Source organism: Ovis aries, chromosome 7 (assembly GCF_016772045.2).
Source record: "Ovis aries strain OAR_USU_Benz2616 breed Rambouillet chromosome 7, ARS-UI_Ramb_v3.0, whole genome shotgun sequence".
NCBI lineage: Eukaryota > Metazoa > Chordata > Mammalia > Artiodactyla > Bovidae > Ovis > Ovis aries.
The window spans coordinates 30,973,103-30,985,321 of NC_056060.1; the positions used below are offsets into that span (position 1 = coordinate 30,973,103).

Below are 12,219 nucleotides of genomic sequence, written 5' to 3' on the forward strand. Positions count from 1 at the left end.
AGAGCAGCGTTGAGAGCAGGGAGAGGGGGCGGTGAGGCCGGGGACCGAGGGGCGCCGGGAGGTCCCGCTCGGGCCGGAGGCAGCAGAACCGTAGCGAGCCAACCGAGGGAGAAGTGGAGTTAGCGAGAGGAGGAAGCCCCGGTTCCCACCCCTAACCCCCCTTCGTCTCCTCCAGAGGATCCAATAAATCAAAAGGCGAAATGAAACAAAATAAAGAGAAGAAAAACGCTAATAATCAGGACGAGAACGCCGAGGACGAGGGAAGACTGGGGCCAGTGCCTCCCCCGGGGCAGGGAGCGGAGGGTGGGGGTGGGGGGTGGGGGGAATAACGTGAAAGTTACCAGAAACATTATTTAGCAGCGGATTCCCTGCGTCCTTGTCAATTTCAGAGACAAAACAAGCAGCCCAGGCTAGTCTAGGCGGCGGCGCAGCGGCTGCGGCAGCGCGGCCCCAGCGGCGGCCCCGGCGGCGGCGGCGGCTCCTACGCAGCCGGTGCCCGCCCCGAGCCGCGGGAGCAGCGGCAGCAGCGGCGCAGCAGCGGCAGCGGCGGCAGCAGGAGAACCGGGGGAATCGCGCTGCTGGGGTAAAAGCTGGAGCGAGGCGAAAGCGTGTAACAATTGCACTCGCACACACACACACACCACTCACACGCACTCGCCGCCCGCCCGCTCGCACAGCGCTGAAACACGCGCGCCCAGACACGCACACACGCACGCACACACACTCGCACACACGCAGAGGCACGGGGGGGAAAAGAAGCCGATGAATAATTTTGCTGCTATTTTTTTAAAATACTGGCCGCCATCATCAAGCAGCGAGCAGCAGCAGCGTTGAAGGGAGAGGAGGCACCGGGACAGGCCCCTCTTAGGAGAGGATTTATATCTAGGTAAGTGTTGGAGATTTAAACCTACCCTTTGCGCCATCAGTCTGCGCTCCAATAAACTCCTGGATGTGTCGTATATTTAATATCCCAGTCCGGATAAGAAAGTGATCTAGGCTGAAGATTCCTGTTTTTTTTTTTTTTTTTTTTCCAAACCAAGGAGACTTCTCCCAATTTTCCAATGTTATTTTTAGGGGGAAAAAAAAGCCCAAGCAAGACAACGAAGAGTTTTTTTTTCCTGTGATATTTCTTCTTTTTCTCTTTTTTCCTCTTCTTCCTCCTCCTCCTGATCTTCCTCCTCCTCCTCCACCTCCTCCTCCTCCCCCCTCCCCTCCTCCTCCTCTTCGGTCCTCCTTTCCCCCTCTTTCTCTTCTCTTCCCCTCAGTTGGAAAAAAAAAAAAAGAAAAAGAAGAAGAAAAAGAAGAAAAAAAAATTTGTTAAGCCCCCGAACTGAAGGTTACGAGCGGCCCGTCAGCAGCCCACATGTAACCGAACTGTCGTGTTTCATGGCTTTTTGCCACTCCAGCTGTCAATCAAAGCCCGGAATGTCAAGGTAGTGAATGAATGATGGTTGATGATGATGAAGAGGAGGAATCTTTCAGACCCGTTTTTTTCTTCCAGTAAAACTCCGCGAGGGGTTTCTGCTTCTTGTATTTTTTCCTCCCCCTCCCCCCTCTTTTAGCTTTGCCCCCGCTGTATCTATAATATGATCCTCTCTCTTTAAAGTATCGTTCAAAGAAAGCAGGAGGGGAAAAATCAAGAAAAAAAACGAATAGTTTGCAAAAATTGGACTTCCTCCCCCCCTTTCTTGGTAGGTATTTTGTCTCTCCCTCTCTCTCTTTCTCGCTCGCTCGCTCGCTCTCACTCGCGCTCGCTCTCTCGCGCTCGCTCTCTCTCGCTCTCTTTCTCTCTCTGGGAGATGAGTGAGTGTCAGTAGGTGTTGGCAGGTTGGCTGCTGCCTGGCTTATAGAAGAGCCTCAGTTTGGCGGCGCGGGTCGGCGGCGGGAGAACGAAATGACGGAACCCGGAAGTCGTGGTGGCCATAGCCCGTCGTACGGCGGAGACACATCCCGGGAGTGGGGAGCGGGAGCGAGGAGGAGCGCGCCGCGCGGAGCCTCTGATATGCAGCGAGTGCGATCGGACGGCCCCGGTTGGGGGGGCGGGGGGGGGGGGGGGCGGAAGGGGGAGGGGAGGCAGGAGCCCAGCAGACCCGAGCAAATCAGCGAGGCTGCTCCTCCGCGGGGATGGCGCGGGGGGAGGAGGGGAGGGAGGAAGAGGAGTGTGTGTATATGTGTGTGTGTGCGCGTTTGTGTGTGTGAGCTTGTGTGTGCGCGCGCGCGCGCGCACGTGAGGAAAGAGGGAGGGAAAGAGAGAAAGAGAATGAAGAAGACAGGGAGAGCGCAGAGAGGAAAACTGCAGAAAACCACAGGGAAAGTACGGTACAGCTTCAGATTTTTTATTTTTTTCTCTAAAACTTCTAGTTCATTTCCCCATCACTCCCGGCTCCTCCCTAACGGGGTCGTGTCGGGGACGTTTGGCATGGCGCTCCTGCTTTTGTTCCTTTTAATTCCGCGGCCCCCTACTCCTCTACCAGCCGACTGTCGCGCCCCGAAGGCTTTCTGCTAACACTCAGAGGCAGCAGGATCTGGAGACCGTACCAACGCCCGGCCAGAGTTTTGTTTTTGTTTTTAAGTGGTACTTTCTTCCCTGTGCAGAGCCAGGACCCTTGTTGTCAACATTCATTTTTTTTTACTAGGACAAGAAGAAACCAGCTTAACTCAAAGAGCACTCCCTCCAAGCTGTGCGGACGAGGGCCACCACGGAGAGTCTTTGGGGGCCGCAGAGGAATCTGGAGGGAGGAAGTGGGGAGAGAGTCTTTTGGGAACTTGATGTTGTCTGATGTTGCCAATGGGTGTGTGTGTGTGTGTTGTGGGTGTGTGTATGCGTACACGCGCGCGCGACTGGTGTGCGACTCCGAAGTGGATCTCACTTAGAGCTGGGAAGCATGGGAGCGAGCGGGAGAGAGAGGGGGAGAGAGAAAGAGAAAAAAGATGCCTAGCGTGGAGGATTGGCCCGCACTCCCGGACCAGCTTTGTTGCGGTCGCCCGGGGCGCGGAGGCCAGGGCGAGGTACCGCTGGCTAATGGCTGTGTTAATTACATCGCGCAATTTAGGGCGATCTGGAAGATGGGGCCAATTCCGAATGAACTTTTCCGAAAATGAAAAGAATCTGTATGTGTGGGGGGAAGGTAGCTATCCCACACGGTTTGCGTAGAAAGTAGTTCTAGCTGGTGTCTCTCCGAATCCCTGGCTGGAGCTGCTCCCAGCCTCACCTCCGCGCCGCGGGTATCCCGGCGGCTGCGTGTCAATCACTGGGAGCCCCGAGCTGGGGGCGGAGCTACGGTCTCCCCGCGCGCTTCGCTCTACATCCTCCGCCGTCCCCTGGCTCCAGGCAGCCCAGCAGCCAGGCCCGGCGCTCGGAGCGCGCCCTCTCTCCCCAACTCCTCGCTCTCGCCGTGGTTCATGATCTTAGAGAATTGAAAACAGACTGTCCTCAACAGCTGCCTCCTTCTCCAACTTTGAACCCATTCTGGAGAATAGAAAGTAGCGTATCCTCTGCGCTGGGCTTTGACCGACTTCCCGAGAGATGGGGGCTGGGGAGGGGAGGGGAGCGCAAGGAGAATAAAGGAATAAAGTAGTGTGTGTGTCACACAGGAGAGAGAGAAAATGAGAGAGAATGAGAATATGAGAGGGAGAGAGTGAGAAAAGGCTGATAGGCTTTTCTTTTTTAAAGTCCCCCTTATATCTTCTCTGCTTCACTGTAAGCTTTCGGGCAACTCAACTGAGCTTAGATAGCAGCCTGCAGAGACTCCAAGCGGAGTCGGAGAAATTTGGCCCGATTTTAATAGGGTTGGGGAATGAGCTCGGGAGGTCAATAAAACCCTCCAAAAATGATGAATGATTGAGCACCTGTGATGATGATAGTGATTACTGGAGCAATTAAACAGTTTGATTAAATGAGCCATCATAACAATGATGTCTGCGGGAAATCGGCCCTCACATATAAAAGAAAGATAGTGCGGAGGGACTTGCAGAGGCGAGGGTAGGGCGACGTCAGGGAGTGGGGCCGTGGATCGCGCAGTATTTGCCCGCGGTGGCCACAGCGAGGACAGCCGGGCGCGCGGAGCCTTGGGATGAGAGTCTAGCCCAGGTTTCCAGTAACTCGTAAGCCAGGCTTCAAGCCGGTAAGAGCAGACTGGTGAGAAACCTGAACGTTGGGAGGAGGGTCCTTCCCCATCCACCTCCTCATTTTGTCTTCCCAGAAGAACTGCAAGATTAAAAGCATCCTTCGTATTTGTTGCTGAGTTGCTCATGGACATATAAGGAAAGGTGAGTAAAAAAAAAGAAGATGCAAAAGAGAAGAAAAAGTTGACCTCCAGAATTTTATTAACAAGAGGTAGTTGTTCGAATTCGGTTAGTCCGAGGCGGGAAGATGACCGAGAAAGAAAAAAAAATCAAACTGGTCTCGCTACGGAGCATTTTCGACTTAGCAGAGGGTTTTATGTTGGTGGATCCACGGTCCCAGTGCAGCGCCGCTAGCTGAGAAGTTTGTACTCAGTTTTTAAGTTTTTAACTCTTCTAACTGTTCCTGTTATCAATATTGCATATTTGTCGCCAATAGGGTTATTATTGTTTTAAGTGTCCTATATAGTAAGCAATGAGGCGCCAATTACTTTTCTTTTTTAAAGGATTTCAATTTCCTTGAAAATGTTGATTTTGTAAAAATCAGCTTGGAACCGAACCTCTGCATCGCAGTTTGAACATTCGAAGTTGCTATCTTCTTCTCTTACCATTACATTTTTTTTTCTTAATGATATTGTGAAGTGAGTAGCATTCCTACAGCCTTTATTTAGAAAAATTACACGAAGATTTTTTTAAAAGTGTTTCTTCCATGGCAGTGCATCGAGTAAAAACAATTCAGACCAATTGATGGTTTCTATATTTTCAAACAGCTAATAATGGGTTGATTATTCCGTGATCATCTTGAGTTTTACAAAAGAAAAAAGTTTGAATTCTTTTTTCATGTGTTTTCATCCTTTGGGCGACGCAGAAGGCATTTTAATCTGAACTTCTTTCTTCCTTTCCCTGTCTCTCTCTCTTGCTCTGATATTCTGTAACTACTTTCGAATTTTATTGAATACATTAAAGCAAGTAATTAGGACAATCTGGTCAGAGGTGGGAGGGAGAGAGAAATAGAACATTTTGAGATACTGTTAAGGAAAAAACCAACCAATCATCCTTAACTCCAAAGACATTAGTCAAGAAGTGTGAGAATGTTAAAAGTGAAGTCTTCCAGGAGGAAAATCTGTGTCATTTAAAATTTTACCAGTTTCTTAAAGGGAGAATCCCGAATTTCATGCGACTAAAGAGATTTCACTTACCTAGTTGCACGTAATTATGAAACTGTTAGTTTAAAATAGCATCGCAGTGCAGTCAGTTACACACAAGATCAAGTTGTAGGTGATTCACGATGTCCATTCTTGGTCAATCTGATGAATTCAAAGGACGATTACTTTTAATCACCAACTTGCTGATGTTTTATTAATAGAACTGAAGAACATTTGAGAACTTCATGGTCTCCCCTAACTCCCAGTTTTGCAGTCCCTTTGAAACTACTCAAAAGCAGTAGAGTACGCAGGCTTTCTGGTTTCTCGTCCGGGATAGTATCTTGCTGATGCTCCGTTCTCAGCCTCCGAAACCCTTCCGGGACTTCGAGGCTCATCTGCTCTGCCACGTTTGGGGTAAAGGAAAAGTAGGTGGGGCAGGGCCGGGAGACGGTCGTGAGATGGGGGTCGCAGGAGGCGGCACACACCTCCGTCAATAGTCAGCCCCTTTTGCTCAGGCTGGAAATGGTTTTAACAGGCGGTAAAATTTCATCTTGCGGTGTCAAATTGGGGTCATTTTGGGGTTAGAGTTCTTAGTGTCCGAGAGGAGCTGTCCAGCTGCGTGGGGACTCATTAACTGCAAAAGATCTGTTTCAGTAAAAACAATTCAAAGACAATCAGAAGGCTGAAGACCTTCTACAAATCGCATTTTACAAGTGCCCCAGAACAAATATGGATGCTGAAGTCTATTTCTTCAGAATCCCAAATCGGCTACTGAGCTTTGGAGTCGGGGTGGGGGCACTGAATGAAAAAGAAAAAAAAAGGTGAAGGGAGGGGACCTGATCCGGTGGAGGTGAATGGGAGGGGGAATTAGGCCTTTCAAACTTGAGGGTCTGTTTTTAATCACCTCTTGCTTACTGGAGCATCCCCAAGACTTCTGAGAACTGCTTCTTTTCTACTTTTCCTTCTCTCTCTCTCTCTTTTTGTCTCAACATGGAATGATATTATAGGTAACATTCAAGATGTTAAAAGAATAATTGAATTGCCTTACAGTTACTTAATTTAAAGGGCATTGGCTTTATGGAGAGTAATTTGAAATGAGCATCTATGAACCTAGACTCTATTTTGGGTGAATTTGCCCACCTTCCTGTAGGAACTTAAGCGTCTTTTCCTCCTTTTTTTACCTAAAAAGTTATAGAGCCTCAGCAGAGAAAACTCCAAATTCCTCAGAACTGTAAAGTCTGAAGTGTTAATCTGTGTATTAAAATCACAGGGCTTAAAACCTTTTTGTCTTCTTACAACAGTCAGAACAATTGGCACCTTGCTAGAGGAACAAATAGATCCACCCTTAATCTTATTTGTAACTTTAGTTAATGTTTTGAATTGGGCTATTTTAGATTAAGCAGGGTTTGGGGTTTTTTTTTTTTTTCTTTCTTTCTTTTTTCCTCTATAGGTTAATTTTTATTTGTGGAGGCTCTCTTGGCTGGTTTGGAAGAAAGATACTAATTATTACTTTAATTCAAAAAAATTCCTTCAGGTAAAAGGAAAGTGCCATTTTAAAATGAGAAGATAGATGTGAGATGCTTGGGCTTTTAGAATAAAACTAAATCAATATTTTAAATTATGCTTTTAAAGAAGTTTTCTTGCATTACTGACCTGAGCAAGTAAATAGGATCCGAATATTTTCTTCTTCCTCTCTCTCTCCCTCCTCGGCCTCCACCTCGGTCACTAGGTCTTCCCTCTCCATCTGCTTCACTGTTCTTTGGTTTCTGAATGCAACAGGGAATTTTTGTAGTCCAGCTCTCTTCTCCAAGCCTCCCAGAGTAGAAATTGTTATTCAAGGAGTTTGGTTGCGGCCCTGCAGACACAGCCCTGAACCCAGCATCGCTAGGACAAAGGCAAAGGGGTTCTCTTTCTGTTCCAACCTGCTGGCTGACAGTTGGAATTTTTGATATATATTTTATTTGGTGTTTTCAATAACGTGTTTGCCTCCCGCTCCCCACCCCCTTGCAGTCATGTATTACTTTAAAAACATCTCTCTATAAAGCTCCGCTCATCCTTGTGAACTGTTCCTGACCTTCCCAGCCATGAAACCAGCAGCTCTGAAAGTTGCTCTAGGACGAATTTCACTTGCTTTCTTACCTGTTAACTTTGCTTATTCTCTTCTTAGTTGGGATCAAGAGAGGAAGGGGACCTCTTTTTGTTTGTTTTGGTCCTTTCCCCACTTAGGCTTTCTACCACGCACCCCTCCCTCCATTAATAACAATAAGGCACCCCACAATTTCTCTTCTTAAATAAGATGGGGTGGAATGATTGTACTTACTTTCCTTTTGCTCTGCCTTATTTCTTATTTCTCCCAATTTTAGCTCCTATCCTATCTCGCAGTAGGAAAGTATTTCAATAAATAGCCCTCTAGCGCTATCTGGCGGGGCTCCAAGCACGACGTGCGCTAGCTCTCGCTGTCTCTGGCTCCTTCCCGCGCTCTTTTCCTTCCTTTCATCTTCCTCTCGCCTTCTCTTTCTCTTATCTCTAACGCAGTCTTGATTCTGTCCTCTCTTTCTCTCTTTCCTGCCTTCCTACTGTCCCCTTTCTAGTTCCCAACCCCATTTGCCGGGCAGACAGCTGGAAAGACCCGGTCAGAGGCTGACACCACCGGAACCAGGTGATGCTCAGGCGGGGGAGCTCTTCTAGGACTCCCACCTTCACCCAACGTGGGCCACACACGTCCTTTTCCTTTGATTCACATCTTACTGTAGTTTAACGCGTTGCTTAAGTCTCATCGTCTCAGCCGGCGGTGGTTTGGAAGGACTTAAACTGCATTTGTGACGTTTAGAGGAAAGAAGTCAGACGCTGGAATCCAGTCTAGTGGAGCCCGGCTAAGTTTTAGGTCAGAAGGCCGAGTCTCAGTGCGAGTTTGACTGAAGGGTCGGGGCTTTTGCAGGGGTGAGAATAGCCCTTCGGAAGAGGGCTGGGGTTGGGGGCGCCAGCCGGCCCCCCTTCCCTCCACCGCCTTACAGCACAGCAGAGTGCTCCAGTTTATGTCCTGGGCCTGTCCAGGATTTAAAAAATAATAAATTATTTGAAAAAATAATAATAAATTAGTTTTATTCTCCCTCTCCCACCATCACTACCACATCAAATTTGGAGAGGAGTGGAAAGAAAAGTGGAAGTAGGAAAGCTCACTGGAAACCCCAGAGGGCAAAGAAAAAAAAGGCAACAGACTTCGGGGAACGTGCTTGAGGATGCAGTGCTCATCAGTGTTCTCCCTCCTTTCTGGAAGAGATTTGTCTTCCTTCTTATTTGTAGCTTAAAGAAAAAAAAACCCAGTAGCTGGTAAACCTTTAGCATAGGGTGGGGAGTTAGAGGGGACAGGGGCAGAAGAAGAGATTCAGCTCCAATTTGGTACTTTAAAATTCTCTCTCTTTCATACACACACACAACTCACACACCCCTCCACACACTCAGCCTTAGAGACATCTCTAGTCCTCTCTTTTTGAGCATCTAGTTCTTGAAACGGAGGCAACAGTATGGGACCTGGGGAGCTTTGTGATTGCATAAAAGTGCAATCATATCAACTTTGTGACTGCATTTTCTAAAATTTAGTTTTGACCTTGAGAAGTAAAAGCGAGGACCATATCCCCAGTACAAGACCCCATCAGTAGCTACTTGAAGCTAGGGGCCTTCAGCCTGCAATGACTTTGATCACACAAAGACCTCTTGCCACCTCTAAAATTCTCCCCTCCCCACAATCTCAAAAATAGAATAGGAGGGTGGAGGATGACTCAAGTGTAGGTTCTGTTCCTCAAGAATTGCCCCCTCCTGCTCTCATCCTGAAGAAAGAAAGCACAATTTAGATATAATTAATTGAGGGCTGTTATTAGGTCATCATTAGCCAAGGTGCAAATAGTTGCAGCCCATTTTTACTTAAAATTGACCAGCCCCAGAGTGATAGATCGATTTGGAGTATAAAAATGATGTATCAAAACATCAATGTCGATTATTTGAAATATTGTAGTCGAATTTTTTTATTGCTTCATCGGTTAAGTGTCTGAAAGTGCAGTGTTCAAACATATATTTATGTTGTCAATACTGTCAGAACTGTCAGTTTTACTATACTGGATTTGTACTACATTTCGAATTTACTCATTTACATAAAATGCCCACTCTAGGATTCCCCCACCCCCCAATCCATCTCTCTCTTTCCTCCCAGCTCTGGAAAATCTGTGTCAGTTTCTTCAAAGGATTCAGCAATCTTTGCCTCAGCTACAGTGTGCAGTGCCTTCTTTACTCAATTTTCCACATCGGATTACATGTCTTTTCCACCATTTCTAACTTTCAGAGATCCTTCCTCCATTCTTTCCAACTCTGCCTACTCCAACCTTTCCTCCAAAATAGTCTTATAGCCCTTGGAGTAGTATTGTAGCACTTGCACTATGTTCCAGTCCATGGGATCGCATGGAGTCGAACAGGACTTAGCGACTGAACAACAACAAGCACTTGGAAAGCTTCTGATTCAAATAGCCTCATCTCAACTCCAAGTAAACTGTTTAGGTAGAAAACCAAAAAACCAGACTTCACTGTACCTCTTTGACTGCACTCTTGTAAACTGGGCTTCACTGGGCGCAGGAGATCACATGTGTTAGGCTCCATCATCAAATTACCTGGGAGATTCAAATCTTCCAGAGAAAATGAATTTGGAAATAGACTTCTTCTTTTTCAGTTAAAAGCCGTGATAAGAGAAAAAGAAACAATACATATAAATGATCGGCACATTTTACCTTTAAAAGCTTTTGAACTCAATCAAAAGACACAAGTTGGAAGCAGAATTGACATTTTTAATTCTACCCATTTTCACCTGGCACATCAGATCAGAGGCAATCATTTATTTTATGAGGGGTGGATGGGAAAGTCAGATAGAAAGCTTGAATCCACTGAAGTCTCTATCCTAAAAAAATTACAGAGAAACTAGTGAAATGCAAACATTCCACTACTCCACACTCTCAGTCTAGACTAATTGAAATTTATAAATTCATATTCTGCCTAATTTTATGCTTTTTATTTTGTTTTCTAGGATTCCCTCCAAGACTGATAGGAAAGACAGGGCCACTTCTGGACTATCTGTGAGGATGTGTTTCTATAATACTGAAGCACTTTTTATAAACCTTTTGGTGTATTTAAATAAATCTATTTGGACATTAAGAGAAGCCATATATACAAGGATAGCTTTGCTTTATTCCAGTAATCCCGATAGTAGAAAAAAATTTCACAATCTGAGAAGCCTTGGCCAAAAAAAAAAAAAAGTTTTCTGCGTGCATCTGCATGTCTTCGTGCGCACGTTTATAAACATCTCCCAGTCCGTGTTTGCGTGTTACCTCCCTCCTGCCATACACTCGAAGGCAGAGGCGTCGAGGGATCGCCCCCAGAGAGCTGTGTTTACTTAGGTTTTTTTTAATCTCGCCGCCATGTATGACAAGTGTTACTTCAAGAAATTCATCAGCCTTCCATAGATACTTCCAGTTTTGCTGTAATGATCTGCAGAAGAGAACTGCCATCACTTTCTCACATCCCAAGGTGTTGCAGGAACTCACCGGAAGGGGAGAGTGGCTGAAACGCTTAATTACAGTGGGGGAGGGAGGGGCGCGAGGCGGGACCTCGGAAGGGAGAGTGGGGAAGGTCTTTACCTGGCCTGGACTTGAAGAAAGCTGTGAATCCTCGCGTTGAAAATTTGAGAAAGGTAGGATTGCTTTTTTTCTTTTTTTTTGTAATGCCTTTGGGGAGAAGTGATACCCTTGTGTAACAATTAGCTCAGACAATAAAAATAATTGGAAAATCAGTTGGAATTTCTGAGTTTTTAATTACGTTTAATTTTGTGCTAAGCCGTAAAATTACGAATGCCCCTCAATTAAACACTCTCCTCTTGTAAAGCGTTTAACAACAATTATTCCTTAATCAGTCTGAATGTGAGTCACAAATGATGCTTTTCCACATCAAAGGGACGTCCTTCGACGTTACCTTTTAGTCATAAGTAAGAGGATTAATTCCTATAATTAGAGGGATAAATATGTGCATAAATACATCTCTCACTCTCCTTAAAAAAAAAAAAAAAAAAAGCCACTTTCACTCTGTGTGAGACGTGGCCGGCTGTGGTAGGGCAAGGATTTTAATTGTCCGCTTCTGCCAGACACCACTTTCCTGTCGGGCGAATCGAACCGTGGAGACGCGGGCGCAGAGCGCAGACCCCCCAGAGGGGTACACACGCGCACACACGTATACACAGAAACGCACACACGAGTCAGGCAGGAGGTCCAGTGCTCGGGATCCCAAGGCCCCCGGCCAATTCCAGTGCGATCTTCCCAAGAAAATAACACACCCCCGCAACCTTGGCCCTGCCCCGCGCTGCGAGAGAGTTCTCTTCCTGCTGTCCACTTGGCCTGGATGGAGAGCGGGGTCCCTGCCCTAAAGTAAAGGTCCAGGTTGACTCTTCAGGCTACAAATAAAAATTGAGCATGACCTTTTAAAACTCTTGTGTGAATATCTCATTTACCTAATGACTTTATGTCACCTAGGAAGAAGGTCAATTTCCTCTTAACCTTTCCCCCGCTGCTGCAGTAAGCATTCTTCCCTAATCAATGGTGGCTGGAATAATCAATTCCCATTTTATGATCGCTGACAAACTCAGTTTCTGGGCGGGGTGTGAGCGCGGTGGGGCTCGTTCTGGCCGGGACAGAGGTCTCCCTGGGTACGCTCAGCTCCGCCCGGCGCCCGCCGAGGGAAGCTGCTCTCTCTTGCGTCGAGTTCAGAGACCTTGGCAAACTTCCCTCCCCCAACCGCCGGCGTGACTTCTGAGTTGTCACTAATCCGAACCTGATATTCACCAGAGCTCTTTCGGTCAGCGACAACGCTCCCCGCTGCTGCTGGGCCTCCCACCCTCCCCTCCTCGAAGTGTTTTTATTTC

The 12,219-nt window shown here is 46.9% G+C and overlaps 1 protein-coding gene and 1 long non-coding RNA gene across 10 annotated transcripts in view; one reads left to right on the plus strand and one right to left on the minus strand.

The window, feature by feature from the left end:
• The window catches only part of MEIS2 (Meis homeobox 2), a 222,269-nt gene extending 220,256 nt beyond the window's left edge, over positions 1-2,013 (minus strand). For 6 of the 9 annotated variants that reach the window (XM_060418577.1, XM_012181166.3, XM_060418578.1 and 3 more), the window contains exon 1: positions 912-2,013. In XM_060418577.1, the coding sequence (XP_060274560.1) occupies positions 912-923 (12 nt within the window). In that variant the 5' untranslated portion in view covers positions 924-2,013. Of the gene's footprint in view, positions 1-341; positions 693-911 lie in introns of those variants that run through there. The other 3 variants (XM_042252245.2, XM_042252247.2, XM_042252246.2) reach the window with 1 other exon arrangement.
• LOC121819958 (uncharacterized) lies at positions 488-11,097 on the plus strand. The gene is made up of 2 exons (XR_006060340.2): positions 488-886; positions 4,203-11,097. It is a non-coding gene; the product is annotated as an uncharacterized LOC121819958 (long non-coding RNA).
• Positions 11,098-12,219: the final 1,122 nt, after the last annotated feature.